The sequence below is a fragment of the Cricetulus griseus genome (assembly GCF_003668045.3).
Source record: "Cricetulus griseus strain 17A/GY chromosome 1 unlocalized genomic scaffold, alternate assembly CriGri-PICRH-1.0 chr1_0, whole genome shotgun sequence".
In the NCBI taxonomy this organism is placed as follows: Eukaryota; Metazoa; Chordata; class Mammalia; order Rodentia; family Cricetidae; genus Cricetulus; species Cricetulus griseus.
In genome coordinates, this window is record NW_023276806.1 from 74,633,720 (window position 1) to 74,652,827 (window position 19,108).

At 44.5% G+C, this 19,108-nt stretch overlaps 1 protein-coding gene and 1 pseudogene across 2 annotated transcripts in view; one reads left to right on the forward strand and one right to left on the reverse strand.

Moving 5' to 3' along the window:
• On the reverse strand, nt 1-13,100 carry LOC118239518 (annotated as a pseudogene).
• Nucleotides 12,948-19,108, forward strand: part of Fnip2 (folliculin interacting protein 2) — a 102,110-nt gene continuing 95,949 nt past the window's right edge. The window contains exon 1 of one of the 2 annotated variants that reach the window (XM_027392899.2): nt 12,948-13,193. In XM_027392899.2, the coding sequence (XP_027248700.1) occupies nt 13,099-13,193 (95 nt within the window). In that variant the 5' untranslated portion in view covers nt 12,948-13,098. The remainder of the gene's footprint in view (nt 13,194-19,108) is intronic. The other variant, XM_027392901.1, reaches the window with a different exon arrangement.

The following is a 19,108-nucleotide window of genomic DNA, read 5'->3' on the forward strand; positions in this document are numbered from 1 at the left end:
GACAGAGACTTAATTCACTTTATTTTTCTTGTATAAAAACCCTGAGGCGGTAGCCACAGCTGGAGCAGAGATTCTGGTGTGGGTTTTCACAATATGGTCAGTGAATTCTGGATAAGGAGACTTGGTGAATAGTCTCTTTCCAGAGGTCGGGCGTCAGGTAACTGTAGGTCTTGGAGATGGTATCAAAAGGTGGCCTTGGCAAAGTTGTCCAGAGTAGCAGCCCCTGGCTAATATGTAGTAGTCATCAGTACCAGCCATCAGCAACTACTTCTTGGGCTCAGAAGCAGAAATGATGGTAGTGCCTCTGGAGGCAAGGATGAAATGCACCAGCACAGAGCCAAGCAGCCTACCACCATGTGTGCATCAGTGTGTGGGCTTGCCAGTCTTATTCCCCTACTAACCTCTCCCCACAGGGACAATGGAAAGCTTGACCAAGATAATGGCCCCTCAGATGGCAGTGGCTACCTTTTTGAAGCACTTAACACCAAGACCAACATGACTACTATAGTCCCCAATAGCTACAAAATCCTTGAACCTGGACCACTGGCCAGCCCGAGTTTGCTTCTACACTGACTTGCTACACCTGCACTGCCTGCCACTTGGTGCTTCCCTGGAGAGAGAGAGAGAGAGAGAGAGAGAGAGAGAGAGAGAGAGAGAGAGAGAGAGAGAAGGAAGGAGGAAGGAAGGAAGGAAGGAAGGAAGGAAGGAAGGAAGGAAGGAAGGAAGCTGATGGATGGCTTAAGGAACAACACCCAAGTTCAAGTTTACAAATACATACCTACCTAACACACACACACACACACACACACACACACACACACACACACACACGCAAGCACACACACATAGTTACAATCACAAAGTAAAATCAAATTATAAAAAAAACATACACATATAGTGAAAAATTTTCCAGTCACCCAGTTACCAAATTCTAGATTTGGAGAAAATAAATACTTCCTTTTTTTAGTTATGGGATTGTACAAACAAAGACATCCATGAATAGGGCTGACCCTGTAGCTCAGTGATAGGATACCTAACAACTACAATGCTTGGGGCTCACTCTACAGCATTGTGAAACAGAAAGTATTACCCACCTCACACCTTATTTTACACTTTTCTGTACTTGGCTTCTTTGAATTAATGCTTTTGGCAATTGATATTCCATGCCCTCCTCTCTCTCTCTCTCTCTCTCTCTCTCTCTCTCTCTCTCTCTCTCTCACACACACACACACACACACACACACACTCAGACAGGCTCTCACTTCACATCCCTGGCTGGCTTGAAACACTCTATAGAGCAGGCTGGTATTGAACTCACAGAGATTCACCTGCCTCTGCCTCCCAAATTCTGGATTAAAGGCGTGCACCACCATGCCTGCCTGGTTCTTCATTCTTTCTTAAGCAATGTATTTGTTGAGTCCTTCAAAATGCCCGGTTATAGATGGAGGTTTGGGTTTCTATGCCTTTCCTATGTTCCTATGTCTACATACATATATCTAAGCACTTACGTTTTACACGTGTGTGTGTGTGTGTGTGTGTGTGTGTGTGTGTGTGTGTGTGTAAGCATGTGAATGCAGGTACCAGTGGAGTCAGAAGAGGATGTAAGATTTCCTAGAGCTGAAGTCACAGGACATTATGAGTCTCCTGACACAGATGCTGGAAATTGAACCCAGAACCTTAGCGAGGGCAGTGTATGTACTTAACCACCGAGACATTTCTCCAGCACTGTATGCACTCCTTTTGTCTGGTAAATCCTAGTGGAAGGAACTGATGATCAATAAGTATGTGTGTACATTTTAAATTTTGTAGCTATTGTCAAGCCATTTTATGTGATGGTTTGTAGGGAGACACTGTAGCCCTGCCTCCTAGTAGCCCAGACAGGTGTGCCGGGACACGCCCGTGAGGGTGTGGTGAGGGGAAGTCTAAGGTTCTTAAGGGACCGGGACACGTGGAGACCCTCTTCCCCCTTCTCCCTTCACTCAGGCCTGGCTGCCTTGCTGCCCCTGGCCCGCTTTGGCTTGCGCTCGGCTGGTGCTATCTGAATAAAGAAAACCTTAGCCTTACAGACTGTGGGTTGATCTCTCTTCAATGGTTTTTACCAACTTGTATTTCCCTTGCAACGTAGAGAGAGCTGTCTCATGCAAAGAGCTGCCCCTACCAAACTATCACTTCACTAACAAGTGATTTTTACATTTGTCTGCCTGCCTGCCTCCTTTTGAAACAGGGTCTCAGGCATCCCACAGTTAACTGAACTTTCTTAGTAGCTGAGGTTGGCCTTGAACACCTGAGCCTCTGGCTTTTACCTTTCAAGGGCTAGCATTACATGTGTACTACCATGCCTGGCTTTTCATCTTTTCTTCCCCCCCCCACCAGGTTTTGGTCTTTGTGAATCAGATTTGCAAAGTTCCTTAACACTTATGATTTAAATGTATTCCTTCCCAATCCCCATAACAGTAATACTATCATTGTTTTGTATACGAGAAAATTAAGGCTTATAGAAGTGATTTCCCCCAAGTCATTAAGATAAAAACAGCTAAATAATATTTATATATAATAACAATTATTTTTGATTATTCAAGACATTTCAAAAAGTTGAGCCATACATAATGGAGCACACCTATAATATCAGCACCCCAAGAGGCTGAGGCAAGAGGACTGTCGTAAGTCCAAGGCCAGCCTGGGCTATATAGTGAGTTCCAGGCCAGCTTTAGCTACAAAGTAAGACAATTTCTAAGAGACAGAGAGAGAGAGAGAGAGAGAGAGAGAGAGAGAGAGAGAGAGAGAGAGAGAGAAGATAAAGTTCAGAATTGTCAGTAACTTTCTGCCATCATTATCAAGAGAACTGTCATTGAGTTTTATATATGTGTGTCCTAGTTTAAAGGGAAAGTGTCTTAGCGAGACAATGTTAAGTAAACTGCCTTTAGTAGTCTCGAGGGATCACCAACTTTGAAATGTCATTCCTAGTCCCAAAGCTGAGTCTTTATCATTCACACTCAGGAGCTCAGCTTCACAGCTAGTGCCCAAAGATAGGTAAATGTATACGAGGTGGAGTCGGTTGGCAACACAAATAACCAGAAACCATTTAATAGTCCCTGGCACCCTTTGACATTACTGGAGAGAATGTGCGTGGGGTGAATGAACTAATTATACAAGAATCATGTGCTCATGTTATGACAGCTGCAATTTGGAGACATTATACACACATTTATGGGCTGTTGGCCTTCAGCACGCTACAGGTTCGACTTATGTGTAGTTCTCATTAACATACCTGAGGTTTCTGCCACAGAGTTCGAAAAAGAAAATATTACACCTCAACTTAAACTCAGCTATTAAAGGCTCCCTACAAGTCTCCTAGGTGGTATTTCACATTTGTGGAGAAAATAGAACACCCAGGAAAAGAGTAGCCATATCAACTAAAAGGTGAAAGTATGTGTGTGCCACACCTGACCAAAATGTGTTCCAGATGGATACAATACAGGAAGGGTCTTTAAAAGTTTGATTTAAAAATATGTATTATTCTGGGCAGTGATGGTGCACATACCTTTCATCCCATCACTTGGGAGGCAGAGGCAGGAGGATCTCTGTAAGTTCAAGACAAACCTGGTCTACAAAGCTAGTCTAAGGACAACGAGGGCTACACAGAGAAACCCTGTCTCACAACACACACACACACACACACACACACACACACACACACACACACACACACACACCAAAAACCATATTATACTTGTGTGTGTATGTGTATGTGTGTGTGTGTGTGTGTGTGTGAGAGAGAGAGAGAGAGAGAGAGAGAGAGAGAGAGAGAGAGAGAGCGCTCAAGGAGAGCCCTTTTAAAAGTATGACTGAATATTCAGAACCTACAACATAAAATATTAACAAAAAGGACTTTCACATAAAAATTTGCATGAGTAGCTTACCATTGAGGTTAAAAAAAAAATCACTCAGTAGGTAAAGACACTTTTCACCAACTGAAAACTGTGTGCAATCCTGGGCACCCACAGCTAGAAGGAGAACACCTCCACCTTTTTGCTGTAGCAATACAGCCTCGTAATACACACATCCAATAAATACAATTTGAAAACAAATGCCCCCCATTAATAAAGCCAGAAACAAATGACAGACTGGAAAATGTCCACCCCAACTCATGTCACAAATGCTCACTTCCTAATGTGCAAAGAGCCTCTGCACATAAAGAAGAAAAGCCAATGGCCCAGTTAAGTGGGCAGGGAAATCAAAAGGCTTTTGCAAGTGTCTCTTAAACTGATGCCCACACTTGCTTATAAGAAATGAAACTTAAAACTACAATCTGTCAAAAATCAAAGTTAATAACCTCAGCCTCAGCCAGGTATAGGTACAGGTCTGTAATCCTCAGTCAGGTATGTGGGTACAGGTCTGTAATCCTCAGTCAGGTATGTGGTACAGGTCTGTAATCCAAGCACTCAGAAGACAGAGGCAGGAAGATGACCACACATTCAAGGCCAATTTGCTATGATCTGCAGAGCAAGTTCCAGAGCAGCTTGGGCTACATAGTGAGACCTGGTCTAAAGAGCAAACCCAACAAGGCCCTACCCAAACCAAAAAGTTAACAGCCACAGGTGGCCATGCTGTGGGAAAAACGGACACGCTCACACATTAGCAGAATGTTAGCAGAAGGAATCTGCAACATTCATCAAAACATAAAGTCTAGCCAGGCATGGTAGTGCATGCCTGAATACTAGCTCTCAAGTGGCTAAAACAGGAGGCATGCCCAGACTTTGAGACTAGCCTGGGCTATTTAATAAGACTGTGTCAAATAAACAAACAAAACCACAAGGGCCTTTGACCTTTGGTCCCTCAATTCTATGGGAATGAAGTTTTGACGAGGATGGTTCGTAAGGACTCACAGAGGAGGAAACGAGCTGCAATAACATCAGGGTGCAAGCCCACACAGACCACGAAGGCCCCACTTAAAAACAAGGCAGAGAATACTGGGAGACATGTGAAGGTGGAATTGGGGGAGCACAACCTGCTAAGTCACTCTAAGAAAAGGGGAACCACGAGGGCCGATTAAACATGACCTACATATTTTAAAAGAGTGGTCTATTGTCATGAAAGGAACAAAGCAGTGTGGGATATGAAGAATAGTTGGCATGAAGTGAGAGATGACAGGACAGAATCAAATGAGAGCAAAAGTGGGACGATATGGCCAGGTTGTGGACACCTTGTGATTTCCAGGGTTTTTTTTTCTTTTGTGTGTGTGTGTGTGTGTGTGTGTGTGTGTGTGTGTGTGTGTGTGTGTGTGCAGGGTGTGTGGGGCATTTCATTGGTTTGCTGTTTGGTTTCTGGCAGTGCTGGTGATTGACTGAACCTCAGTCCTTGCACACACTAAGCATGCACTGGATCATTTAGCTACCACCCCAGCCCAGTGAGTGTTTCCTGAAATCAGAGACACCATGATTTTCTGGCAGCTGAATATGGGATACAAAGAAAGGATCTAAAGTGATTCTAAGATTCTTGGTATGAAAAGCCAGGAAGACAAAATTGTTACTGATGCAGTGAAGAAGGTGATGAAAGTTACAGATTCGGAAAGAAGTTCGGTCTTAAATTCTGGACACAGAGTTTGGCATGGTGGCTCACACTTATAATCATAGCACTCAGTAGTTGAAGCAGAAGAATCAGGCACTGAGGTCACAGTCAGTCTGAGGCCAACCTGAACTACATGAGACCCTGTCTCAAAGACAGACACAACAAATAAATAAACGATGGGTCTAATCAATTTTAGATATGTAGAAAAGTTGTGAGGTCAAGACCAGAGGGGGCTACGTGGGGAGAGTGTCTCAAGAAGAGGAGAGATGGTGCTGGGCATGGTTGTGCACAGCTTTAATCCCAGCACTCAGGAGTCAGAGGCAGGCAGATCTCTATGAGTTCTAGGCTACCTAGAGCTACCCAGTGAGACTCTGCCTCCAAAAAATAAATAGTAAGAGGGGAGATGTTCGTTAGATATCAGATAGATATGTCAAATAAACAGCAGGGTCATAAAGACTTGTGTTCCCTGGAACAATCTAGGCTGAAGCAATAAACCGAAGTGTGTGTGTGTGTGTGTGTGTGTGTGTGTGTGTGAGCACATGCATAAAATCAATTATAGCTTGATAACTATGTGAGACCAGTAAGAGAGTCAGTATAGACAGAGAGAACTTAGGTTTTGGTTGTTAGGGAGCTTGCTGGGAAAGGGCTTCACAGTACAGACTGAGAGGGAGCAAGGAGACTAGGCATTATGGGAGAAACTTGCTGATGTGAGACCAGGGGAGGGATGACAAAAGAAGAATATGAGCTACAGGGACAGACATTTAGGAGGTGAACTAAGGGAGAAGGAGGGCATCCTGGAGTCTAGAGCTCCTCACAGAGTTGTTGAAAACAAACAAGTATAAAGTGATGATGCAGTTGAACTGGGGTGGGGGGGTGGGGGCTTTCAGGGACTTAGGGGATGCTCTGAGCTCTTGCTGCTGCATGCAAGAGTAGGGGAAACAAGACAGCTTTACAATCTCTAACATTCTAACAAAGGACCAGCTTCTCCTTGGGTTTCTGGGTCTGGGCATCTTATGTCTTCCAGAGGTTTCTTCCCAGCCTCACTTTGAGGCCAAGAAAAAGAGCAGTCCACAGAGCAAGCAGCTCAGATCACTTGTTTCACCGCAGTCTGCAGGCTGAGTGGGTCATGGCAGGCTCCTCACAGGGCTCAGAGGAAATTCCTATGGCATGGCATGACCACACCACAATCTGCCATCCATTTTCTAGGGATTAGGATTCTTTGAGGCTTTTCTGGCACATCCCCAGATTCTTCCTGGTGCCTTTTCAGCTTATGAATAAAGTCTTTCATCCATTCATGCATCCAACAAGTATGCCTTTCCTTAGCAACCAGTCTAGCTTTATGCCACGCACCTAGGGAATTATGAACGATCTCGTAAGAGTTTACAGTTGATTTGAGAAGACCAGAGAAAAAGATGAGAAGGAAAAAAAAAAAGCACATTTAAAATATCCCAAACCAGAGGGTCTAGAGTTTGAGAGCAGCCAGAGACACTGAAGCCACAGCCTCACTGAGCCATTCAGTTAAGACCATATCTTGAAAATAACATGTAAATAAATAAATATACCAAAATACCATTTTAAGCTGGTAGTAACCTCGGCAGTGGATAGCATATCTAACATATGCCAGGCTCTGGATCCATTTCCAGCATGTAGCACACATAAAAGAAGTTATCTTTTATTTTGTTTGCTTGTTTAAGATAGAGTATCACTAAAGTATGCAGGCTAGCCACCAGGTCCCCGCCATCCTCACACTTCAGCCTCCCAAAGTGCTGGAATTACAGGTATGTGCCACCATGATCAACAAACAGCAGCAGCAACAGCAACCCCCAACCCTCCAATTTAAAAGGTTGGTCTGTGAAGCCAAGAATGGTGGCACAGGCCTGTGATCCTAGCTCTAGGGAGGCTAAATTGGGTGAATGTTGAGTTGGAGACTATCCTGAGCCACAAAATATGACTCTGCCTTAAAACAAACAAACAACAATACCCCCAAGCCAAGCCAAACTAACTGGGAATGAAGCTCAGTGGGATAGCCCTTGCCCAGCATGTGCAAGCATGGGATTAATTTACAGCTTTGTGAGAAAATTTTAAAAAAATGCAAATAAAAAATAAATAAAGTGTGGCAGTATGTAGAATGCAATACTATTCATTATTTATAAATTAAGGAAAATATTTTCACTTTTGATAACTTGGAGAATTGGAAGAACTTTATGTCAAGCCAATAAATCTGGCACAGAAAGACAAGTCTACATGACCTCTCTTGTAAACAGGCTTAAGCAGAAAGTAAAATGTGGCTATAGGAGGTGTGGGGTGTCAGGGGAAGGGAAGACTGACCAAAGATCAAGTCTCACTTATGAGGAGTAAGTTTTCTGTATGCCATATATTGTTACCATGGTGACACAGCTAATAATAGAGTATATAGTTCCAAATTTTAAGAAGGATAGATTTTAAATGTTCTCTCCACAAAAAGTATGTTAGCTAACGAACAAGCTGGATATAACCATTGAAAATTTGGTGCATGTATCAAAACATTACACTGTACCTCAGAAACATTTAAAATTATTGATTAAAAGCAAAAATGTGAGTGTTAGGGTGATAGCTCTGTTGGTAAAGGGCCTGCCATGCAAGCATGAAGACCTGAGCTTGGGTTCCTAGCACCTAATCAAAAACTAGGCATGGATGAATGGACTTTGGGAGCCCATTCCCTATGGAGGGCTACTCTCTCAGCCTAGATACACAGGGGAGGGCCTAGGCCCTGCCCCAAATGACGTGACAGATTTTGGTGATCCTCCATGGAAGGCCTCACCCTTCCTGAGGAGTGGATGAGGGGTAGGATGGGGGGGCGGGGCGGGGCATGGGAGGATGGGAGGGAGAGGGAACTGGGATTGATATGTCACATAAGATTGTTTCTAATTTAAATTTAAAAATTATATTTAAAAAACTGGGCATGGGTGTATGTGGATATAATCCAAGTGCAAAGGAGACAGAAACAGGAGGATCACTGAGGCTTGCTGGCCCCCAAGTATAGCAGAGTTGGTGACCTACAGGTAACATGAGAGATCCTGTCTCAAAAACCAATATGGGGATGCTCACTGCATAACAGTATTGCATAAGCACGAAGACCAGAATTCAAATCCCCAGCACCTACGAACAAATCTGGGAATGGACAGTCTAGTTGGACTTGTAATCCTAGCAGGAGGATCCTCAGGCTTGCTGGCCAACAGCTTAGCTCTAGGCTCAGTGAGAGTCCTTGTCTGAAGGGAGTGAGAATGATAAAGTAGGCTATGAGACACCTCGCTGTGTACATGCTATACACATACATGTGCATACAATAGACACAGATACACAATACAGTAAGATGGAGAGCAATAGAGGGAAGATATCTGATGTTTTCTGGACTCCATATGGATACACATAACACCGCTCCCCCCACTTGCTTGTATACACACATACATAAGTTACACATGGCACACACAAAATAAGAGTAAAAATTTGGTGAGGTGTAGTGGTGCACAGCTGAAATCTTGGGATAGGAAGTCAGGAGGGTCTTGAATTTGAGAACAGTCTAGGGTGTACAACAGATTCTGTTTTAAAATAGAAATGAAAACAGGGCATGAGGTGGCTCAGTAAGCAAAAGCACAGTTTAACCCCCCCCAAAAGGACAGAGAGGGCTGGGGAGGGGGGGAAACCCGGTGGAGAATAGCTAATAAAATGTATTTGTGCCATGTGGGTTTGCACGTATGTGTGTGTGAGTGTAGGTCTGAGGAGGACTCTGTGAATTACTTCTCTCTTCCTACCTTTTATGTGGGTTCTAGGATTGAACCCAGGTTGCCAGACTCATAAATCCGTGTCAGGCATGGGGGCATGCACTGTAATCCCAGCACCTTGGAGTAGAAGCAGGAGCATGGGGAGTTCAAGGACATGCTTAGCTGCATAACCAGGTGGAATCCAGCCTGGACCACATGAGGCTACCACTTTCTCAAAACTCCACCATGCCAAAACACATGTAGGTTTCAAAAAGGAGGAAATGTTCAATTGCTATGTTGGTTACAAACATTTCCTGATTTTAGAACCACGTGGGTCAGTGGTCACCACTGTGAGAGTATCAGGTAGATGGAGTTCTGTTTCAGATACCATAGGATCAGTTTGCAGGGGATTAGTCCTTCCATCACAGGGGCTCAGTAGGCCCCGGCACAGATTTCTTGAGCTTCTTATTCCTTAGTCAAGGGTAACTCTTAACGGACTTCTTTTCTTTATTTTGAGACAGGTTTTATGTAGTTTAGTTTGACCATGAACTCCACTTGTAGCTGAGGATGACTCCAGGTTTCCCTGTCTTTATCTCCTTCCTGTGTGCTAGGATTACAGGCAGGTTCCCACATGCCTGTAAACAGCGATTATTACAACAACCCTCAACAATTATCCCTAACTATGCTACAAAAGACAAAAATGGTAAGTTGGAAAACTTTGTGCTGATTGGGGCTTTTTGTTTGGTTTTGGAGACAGGGTCTCCCTCTGTGTAATTTACTCTGTAGTCCAGGCTGGCCTTGAACTTGTGGCCATCTTCCTCCCTTGGCCCCTTGGATTCTGTATGAATCATCCCATCCCACTAAGATACAGAATTTGGAATCTCCTACAGGTTGATTCAACAGTGAAACCAATCCATTACTTTTAGATCAGCCTTCCTTCTTGTATCAAAGGGTCTAAATACTTCTATGTTCTCTAAGGGAACATAAAAGCAATCTGGAGATATTATCTTTGACATATTTTAGAGCTTTTGTTAATCACTGATTGGGACTGAGAATTTTTCATTGTCTTTCCACAATGTTGAAGAAAGGAAAATCTGATAAAAAGAAACATTCTGAAATAGTAAAATAAGTAAATAAATAAAAGAACAAAAGAGCAGCTGTTCATGCAGCTCAGCTTGTCTAGCATACACAAAGCCCTGGGTTTTTATCTCCAACACTGTGTAAACCAGGTGAGTAGCACACACCTGTAATCCTAGCACTTTGGACGTGGAGGCAGGAGGCTCAGGAATTCAAAGCCAGTTTCAGCTACATACTGAATTCAAGACCACCGCAGGCTCCACGAGACCATGTGTATCCCAGGTTAAGTCCCCACCTAAAAGAAAAAAAATGGAATGGGACCACTGGTGTTGCATATTTTCTCTGTCATATTAGACATTGGATTCAGATAAAAATTTTTCTTCTAATAGAAAGCATCCATTTAGAATAGCAGGATTGTAGACTAATAATGTCATCAATACTTCTGACTTTGCCATCTCTTGGCCTGGTTTCATCTGCAAGCTTCTATCAAGACAGTTGTAGTGTTATATGCAGATACTAATGACTATCTCTCAAGTAGAAAGGGGAAACCTCTTCTAACTATTTTCCCTCTAGCCTCTTCAGCAAGAAGGAGTACCAGGTTTCATCAGATCACTAATAGTTTCCATGATAATCTAACAGAAATAAAACCAAAACATTACAGAACATACATGTATTGAAACAAGTCACGATGAATGGATAGATCAGCATACAGAAGACAGCCTTTACCCAATATGCCCTTTCCCATTTCACTATTATTCTGTCACTTGCAAGCATTCAGATATTCTATTGTTCCTGGTCTTCTTGACGGCCACATGCAGAGCTGTACGGCAATGCTAGAGACTGGGGCTAAGAAATGAAGAAGCAACCACTGGATTGGAGCCTTGAATAGCACAGAGATCTGCTCTATCCCACCCCCTTTTTGATTACTTATATTTGTGAAATATGTTTGCTTTTTTAAAGTCTAAACGTCGTCTTTTTTTTAGATTTTATTTTTTCTACATATATAGGCGTGTCTTTGAGGTTTGTGCATGTGAGTGCAGTGCCCTAGGAGGCCAGAAGAGGGAGGAAGATCCTCTGAACTGGAGTTCCACTTGGTTGTGAGCCTTCTGCCCCACTTGCTAGGACACTTACTGAGAGGAGAACTCCAGTCTTGGGCAAGAGCAACAGCATGCGTTTGTAACCACTGAGCCAAGTTTCCAGCTCTGTCTTCTTTTGACCAGGCCTAAGAAATCTTGGTGGGTCATTTGTTCACTGTTCATAAACTTGGGGGAGACAAAGTTGAACTTTAAGTAACTCTAGCTCTACCTGCCATCTAAAAACCTTTAGAGCTCAATGCTGCAAAACATGTTAATAAGCTGTTTTGAATGTGGTCAGACTCTTCATAACCACAGGTTCTTTAGAGTCTTGCACCACAGCACACTGAATTCTCAGGGGATCTGAGGAGTCATAGCACAGGCAAATGAATTTAATTAAGCACCCCCCCAAGTATATGCTGCTTTTTTTTCTTGTGTGTCCTTATTATTTGAACACGAACTAGGAAAGCAATCATTTGTTAATAAAATTTTTCCTTTCAAATTTCTAAAGCAGTGAGGGGTGTGTGTGTGTGTGTGTGTGTGTGTGTGTGTGTGTGTGTGTGTGTAATAAGGGCTTAGCTCCGTGCAGCTTGCTGTGTGACTCAGGTACCAGGGGGGCCCAAAACACCAAACAAAACAGTGACCTGAATAAGCTGTTTGCAAATTCAAAATTGAGCCCGGAGATTTTCTCTGGCCATGACAGAAGCTTGCCAAGACCTTGAACGCAGAGTGATTTGGTCCAGAATTCCCAGCAGCAACCTCAGACACCAAGTTGCTCGTCCAGCAGCACACGCTTTTTACTGGGGAATCCTGTACCCAACTAGACGAGGACCAAGTTCAAGGGCTTTTTCTCCAAAGAACAAAGACCTCCGTAGTCTCGCTCCCGCACTCAGTGGCTCAAGTGTGCAAGGACCCACACACCCCTCCCTACTCTCCAGCGCGGGTCAGCGCCGCGCGAGTGACTACTCCGGCCGCGCCCCTGGTGATGCCGCCGCAGGGCGGGCAAAGCCTTCCAATGGCGACGCCAGGCTGTCATGCTCCTCCCTCTCTCCCGCGCTCCACCCTCCACCCCCTGCGTTCCTAACTCCCTCCTCCCCACAAGCTTCTCCCCGCGCGATCCTCCCCTTCCCTGCTGCTCCTCCCAAGTCGCTCCTCCCTACACACTCCTCTCCGCTCCCTCGCGCTCCTCCCCATCACTCCTCCCAACACGTACCTCTCTCCATCCCCCGCACTTCTCCCGGTCCCCCGCGCTCCTCCCTGTGCCTCGTGCTCCTTCCCCTCCCTCGTGCTGCTCCCCGGCGCTCCTCCCCTCCCGCAAGCTCCCCTCCCTCCTATCCTCGTGCTCCTCCCCCTCCCTCGTGCTCTCCCTCCTCCTTTTTCCGTGCTCCTCCCCCTCCCTCGTGCTGCCGTCTCCGCGCTCCTCCTCCCGCGGGAGCGAGCTGTCAGCCGGGCGGGCCGGCTCCGTCATATGACCGGCCGGCGACCGCGGCGCCGCACCTTCCGTCTGCTGCAGCGGTCCCGCGCTCGCGCCCCTCCGGGCGGCGCGCCCCCGTCGCCATGGCCCCGCCGCGGCCGCCGTGGGCTGCGCGCTGAGCCGCCGGGTCCCCGAGCGTGGCCGCCCGGGCCGCCGCGTGCACGCCATGGCCCCGACCCTGCTCCAGAAGCTCTTCAACAAAAGGGGCGGCGGTGCCGCGTCCGCCCAGGCCCGGCCGCCCAAAGAGGAGCCTGCCTTCAGGTGAGTGCATGCGAGCCGGCGGGAGGCCTGCGAGCAGACCGGACCCCCGTGCCGCCCTATTCCCCTCCTCCCGGGCGGGACCCCGCGCTACCCGGCCCCTTCTCCCCAGCTCCTCCCGGGAGGGACCTCTGTCCCCTCTGCCCAGGTCCTCTTGCATGGGACCCCATGCCTCTGTCACCTCTCTCCAGGTGGGACCCCGGCACCATCCTCCCTCCTTCCACCATCCTCTTTCCTTCCTCCCAGAGACCTTCCAGGTGGGACTCCGGGGCCTCCCAGTCCCCTCTCTCCAGGTCTTTCAGGAGAGCTACTAACCGCCCTGTCCCCTCTCTACTGTTCCCCTGGGGTGAGACTCCAGAGTCGTCGTCCTTCCCTGCTTTCCAGGTCTCTCCCCTGGTGGTAGCCCCAAGGCGTCCTCTGCCCTTTCCCCCCAGGTCCCCCCGACACACACCCCAACATTTCCCTAGATGCTCCCGCGTCCAAGCACCTCCGGGGGGCTTTGGAGGGAAAGTCACCTGCATCCCTCCAGCCCCCGCTCCCAGCCTGTAAGCTCTCATTTTGCGGGCAGTTCCAACCTACTGAGTATGTGACAGTATTTTGAAGTTGTAAAGGGTGGAGCCACGAAGAAAGCAGCTTCTTTCTTGCAGTGTATGACAAGCTCACCAGCGGAGGAATAAAAGTGTGTAATTTCCTCATCAGTTACAAGGCTGATGCTGCATGATGAGTGGAAAGGGAGGGAAATGCTTTTATGAAACGTCTCAGGGTCTGATTTAACAAAGCTGTGGCAGATATTTAATAGTTCATCATCGGAACACATACCTTTGAATTAGCAAGTATTAAGAAGCTTGCTCACGATCCACAGCTGTAAGTGGCAGGTCTTGCATTTTGATCTAAGCAATCGACTTGGAATCTAGTCTTTAAAATCCCTATACTATTATTCTTTGCAGTAGTAAGTTTCCAAAGATGCTTTCCTGGGTCTTATCCTGTGTCTTAGCACTCTTAGGTTGAGAAAGTCATTTATTTGCCGGCGAAGTTTTCATCATAAAAAAAATAATTGAACACTCCATACTGATGCAGGCATTCTAGTGGTGCTTTTTGTCCATAATGTTTGCAAAAGCAGTTTATTGTTCAAGAAGTCTAGAGTCAGTTCAATACGCCTTTTAAAAGTTAAAGTGAAACTTTGAAATCATTATTATTATTTTAATATTTGAAACAGGGGTCTTACTTTGGTAGTCCAGATTGGCCTCAAACCCTTGGTCTTTGCTTCCCAAGTGCTGGGATCACAAACATGAGGCACCACATTTGAAGTGAATTTTGATTAAATTTCATATTCTATATTGCTTAAAAATTTATTTAAAACACATACAAACCCTCACTATAGTTACACAAGATTTTGTTTAGTTTTGTATGACTCAAGAGTCTCATGTAACCTAGGCTAGCCTGGATCTCCTTATTCCCCTCTTACTGCCTCTCAAATACATTTATTACAATAAACGTGTGTTGCTGTGCCTGGCGCCAACTATGTGAGAACGAAACATTAAATAGACTTGAATTTGTGTGAGTGGTGTTTGGAAGGTAAATTGTGAGGGTTCCATGTATCACAGTCAGTGTCATTACCATAAGGCAAACTGAAGCTGGGGATTGGGGTAGGGAATTCTGTACCTTTTTACTTGTCTGCCTACTAGTGATGCTGTGTAACTTCTCAAAATGGTAGGATTACTCTGGACTCAGGATTTGTAATTTCTTCTCTTTCTTCTTAGAATCCCAGACTAGGTCAAGGTACAAGGCCTGGAGAGAAAAAGGCATGTGTGGTCCAGGTATCTTCATTTTGACAGCCCTTACTAAGGACTTTAAAACCACTTGAATACTGATGGAGTTCCCTGCCTTTTTGTCCACCACTACTCCCTCCATGGATAAAGTTAAATTTGGTGTATTTTGAGTAACAACAAAAAAATTGTGGCTATATTTAGGGCTTGTCCGTATTAGGAAAATTGATTCCCACTTTGTGAGCACGTTATTAGTATCGTGTTCTGACTTCTCATTGGTGAATAAGGAAGAACAAAATTATGCCACATAATCTTTAAATTTTTTTGCCATTATATATTCATTAGTGTTTTTGTATGTGCATGTTCGTGCACATACTCAAACAAGTTCCACAACATGCATGGAGAGGTCAAGGGACAACTTTCAGTGCTCACGTGGGTCCTGGGACTCCAATGCAGGTGGATCAGGTGACAAGTACTCTTGGCTGTTGAGTTACCTTGACAGTCCCCATGTAGTATTTCTTTTCTTTTGTTCACCTCAGTTTTTTATTTTTAATAAGATTTTTTGAGGCAGATGTTTTTGAAGAATTTTGAGGTCCCCCCCCCTTTTTTTTTTTTTTTTTTGATACAGGGTCTTAAATACCCAGCCTGGTCTGGAAGTCAAAAGTCTCAGCACTAATGTGATCAAATATTGGAGTCACAGATTTGCCATCATGCTGGGCACTTGTATGACCTCTGTTATTATCTGGGCTTTCCACTCCTTCCCTTATCATCCTATAGTTTTCTTGTTGCCTGTCGGAGGTAATTTGTTGTCTGGAGTGAGTGGCTCACATCCCACACTCTTTCCCGACCATCACCTGTCAATCATCACCTACAGAGCATCATCACAGTCAAGATTCCTTCTTATCCATTTTGTTTACAATCTGGAGAAAACGCCCACCTTCGTGGAAACAGAAAGGATTCGAGAGAGACTGAGTTTGCAGTCTGACCCAAAGCAGTCAGGAACAGATATAATTGTAATATTTCTGAAACTTAGACCTTGCTTAACAGTATAGTGTGTTTGATGTTCTAGAAGGGTGTGTGTGTGTGTGTGTGTGTGTGTGTGTGTGTGTGTGTGTGTGTGTGTGTGTGTGTGTGTGTGTGCTTCAGATGCATGCAGAAGCTTTCAGAGGTGTTAGGTCCTCTGGAGCTGCAGTTACAGGTGGTTGTGAAACAATATGTGGGTGCTAAGCAAACTTGTGCCCCCCTGCAAGAGCAGTAAGTGCTCTTAACCACTGAGCCATCTCTCTAGCCCCTACATAGGTCTTTTTAATGGTCAAGGTCTATCCAGTGTCTGGCTCATATTTGAAATATTATCTATATTACACCCCCCCATTGAGGACCAAACACAGGATCTCATGCCTGCTAATTAAAACATTGTCTTAAGATTGTTTTTGTTTGTTTTGAGACAAAGTTTCATGTAACCAAGGCTGGCCTTGAACTCTTGAGTCTTCTGTCTCTATCTCCCAAATGCTGAGATCACCAGTCTGTGCCAGTATGCATTGGCTTTCCTGTATTGTTATGTATTTATTTACTCATTGTTGGGCCCTGAATCTAGAGCCTTGCACATGCTAGTGGTTCTCAGGTTTTAATTCTTTTGGATTTTTCAGACAGGGCCTCATGTAGCCCAGGCTGGTCTACATGCTGATCCTCATGCTGTGTCCTTTAAGGTATTTCAGTTGCAGGCATGCACTATCATACTGGGTTCTCGTTTTGTTTTTTTTTCAAGACAGGGTTTCTCTGTGTAGCCCTGGCTGTCTGGAACTTGCTCTGTAGACCAGGCTGGCCTCTGCCTCTCTGCCTGGGATTAAAGTGCTGGGATTAAAGGCACTGCCCGATTCTCACTTTGTTTTTTTTTAAATATCTCTGGTTAATGACTGCACCAGTTTCCAGTTAAAGGGTGGTGAAGAAGATGAGCTGCTAAATGTTGTCTTTTATTCTGGATTGGTTAGATGATGGGAACATCATGTGGATACTGGGGAGTCAACGAAAGCATTGCAGCTGCATGGCAGTTAACTGAGTGAATGCCACCAAGAGGGCCATCCGTGCTGATTAGCTGTGTAAATGTCAACAAGAGGGAGCTTACTTCTTTCCTCCGGTCCTGAATACCTAAGGCCAAATGGCCTAGTTAGTGGTAATCCCCATTTGTTCTGTTAGAACAATTCAAATAATCTGTTACAGGGCTAGGATAAATATAATTAAATCCACTTATTACCAAAGAGCTGCTAATGCCAGTTTACAGCGTGGCCTTCCACTGTACAAAGCCTGCTAGGATGCCCATGGTTATGTGCCCTAGAGTTCAGGGTGTAAAGGACAACAGATTATATACTAAAATGAATAAATTGACATCCTCTAGGAATAATGACAACTATATATGTAAATCTGAGAGAGAATACAGTTTTATACTCAGTTCAAAATTAAGAACTCATTCTTTGTTACTATGGTAGGCATATGGACAAGACCGCCTTCCATTATATTGCCAGGGGGTAGTTATTTCTAAAGGGATTATTCTAGGTAGAGTAGAGAATATTCTGGGGGGAAAAAAAAAACATGGTTTTTGTTCCAGTACACCCTCACCGCCTACCATGTGTGTGTGTGTGTGTGTGTGTGTGTGTGTGTGTGTGTGTGTGTGTGTGTGTGTGTGTTGTGTATGTATGTGTTATGTATGCATTTGTGTGGGCCTGAGTGTACCACACCATGCTTCTGGTCAGAAGACAGCCTCTGGTTAGGTCCTGACTTTCTACCTTGCTTGAGACAGCTGATTTTCTGCTGTGTTTCCACTAGTTGATCTGCAAGCTTCCAGGGATTCTCTTGTTCCTGCTGCTGGCATTACAGACCTTTGTGCTACGTGGATGGCTTTTATATGGGTTCTGGGCATTCAGTGTCTTGTTTTTGTGTTTCCATGGCAAGCACTTTACCCACGAAGCATCCCCAGCCCCATATATTCACATTTTTAATGCCCATAAAATAAGACTCTGTAGAGATATCCTTGCCTACCAACTTACATCTACTGGCTTACTCTTGATGTACCTCCTTGTTTTAACATATCATCACATATTGTGAGACCTTATTAGTGGTTTTAGCAGAGATGAATAAGGAAAGTGCTATCTAATGCCCTTAGAAGCTCTAAGCCCAGGGGTGCATGCCTGTAATTCTGGTTTTGGGGATGCTGAGGCAGCAGGATCAGGAATTGAAGGCTAGTCTCAGCTTTGTAGGGAGTCTGAGGCTAGCCTGGACTACATGAGACCTTGTCACAACACAACAAAATACACAAACAAAAATAGATCTTGGAAGAAAAAATAGGGAAGCCATTTAGTCTTGCCTCGTGTAACATGTTGCCATGTAGCTGAACAATAAGTCCATAGATTTTCTCTGCTTGTCCAGTGTTAAGTCGACGGTAAAATGATACAGTCCTATATAAAAGACTTTAGGTGAGGTGGTAATAAAGTGACTTAGAAAACTTTCGGAAAGAATAAAATGCAAATGATTTCAAGTAGTAGCAGCTCACCTTAGATAATGGAGTTTAGTATTATTCTTTGGAAGCTATGCTAAAAATTGAATAATTTCCAAAGTCTGCTCTCTTCCTGTGCAGACTTGAGGCAGTTGAAGTAGATTTTTTTTTTTCATTTGTTTGTTTTCACATCGTTGATTTTTAGCCTTGATGCAGTGGGTGGTGAAACACAGACCCTGTGATTTCAGAGAAGCATTAAATACAAATAGCAGGCAGCGTTTCAGACCTGGACACATGTGACTGACTGCACATTCAGAAATACTTTTAGTAACACTAAAATAAATCCTTTTTTTCCTGAGTTATTTGCACGTTCTTTCTCATCCAAAGCGTTTGGCACAGATGAAATCCATACTTTTGTAGAATTTAGTCTAAAGGGAAATAGTTCCACCTTGGAGCTCCGAATTTGATAGGTATGTCAGAGACTGGATTCTGAAGCTACAGCGTATCAATGAGAAGACACTATTGTTGTGCAGTACAGGGGTCTGATGTGTTCACATATTTTAGTGGCTTTGCTCAACGTGTTTAAACATTTTCACGTGGTATATGTTAATTATATGAAACAATTGGTTTCATACTGGCATTCTCACACATGTATATAATATGCT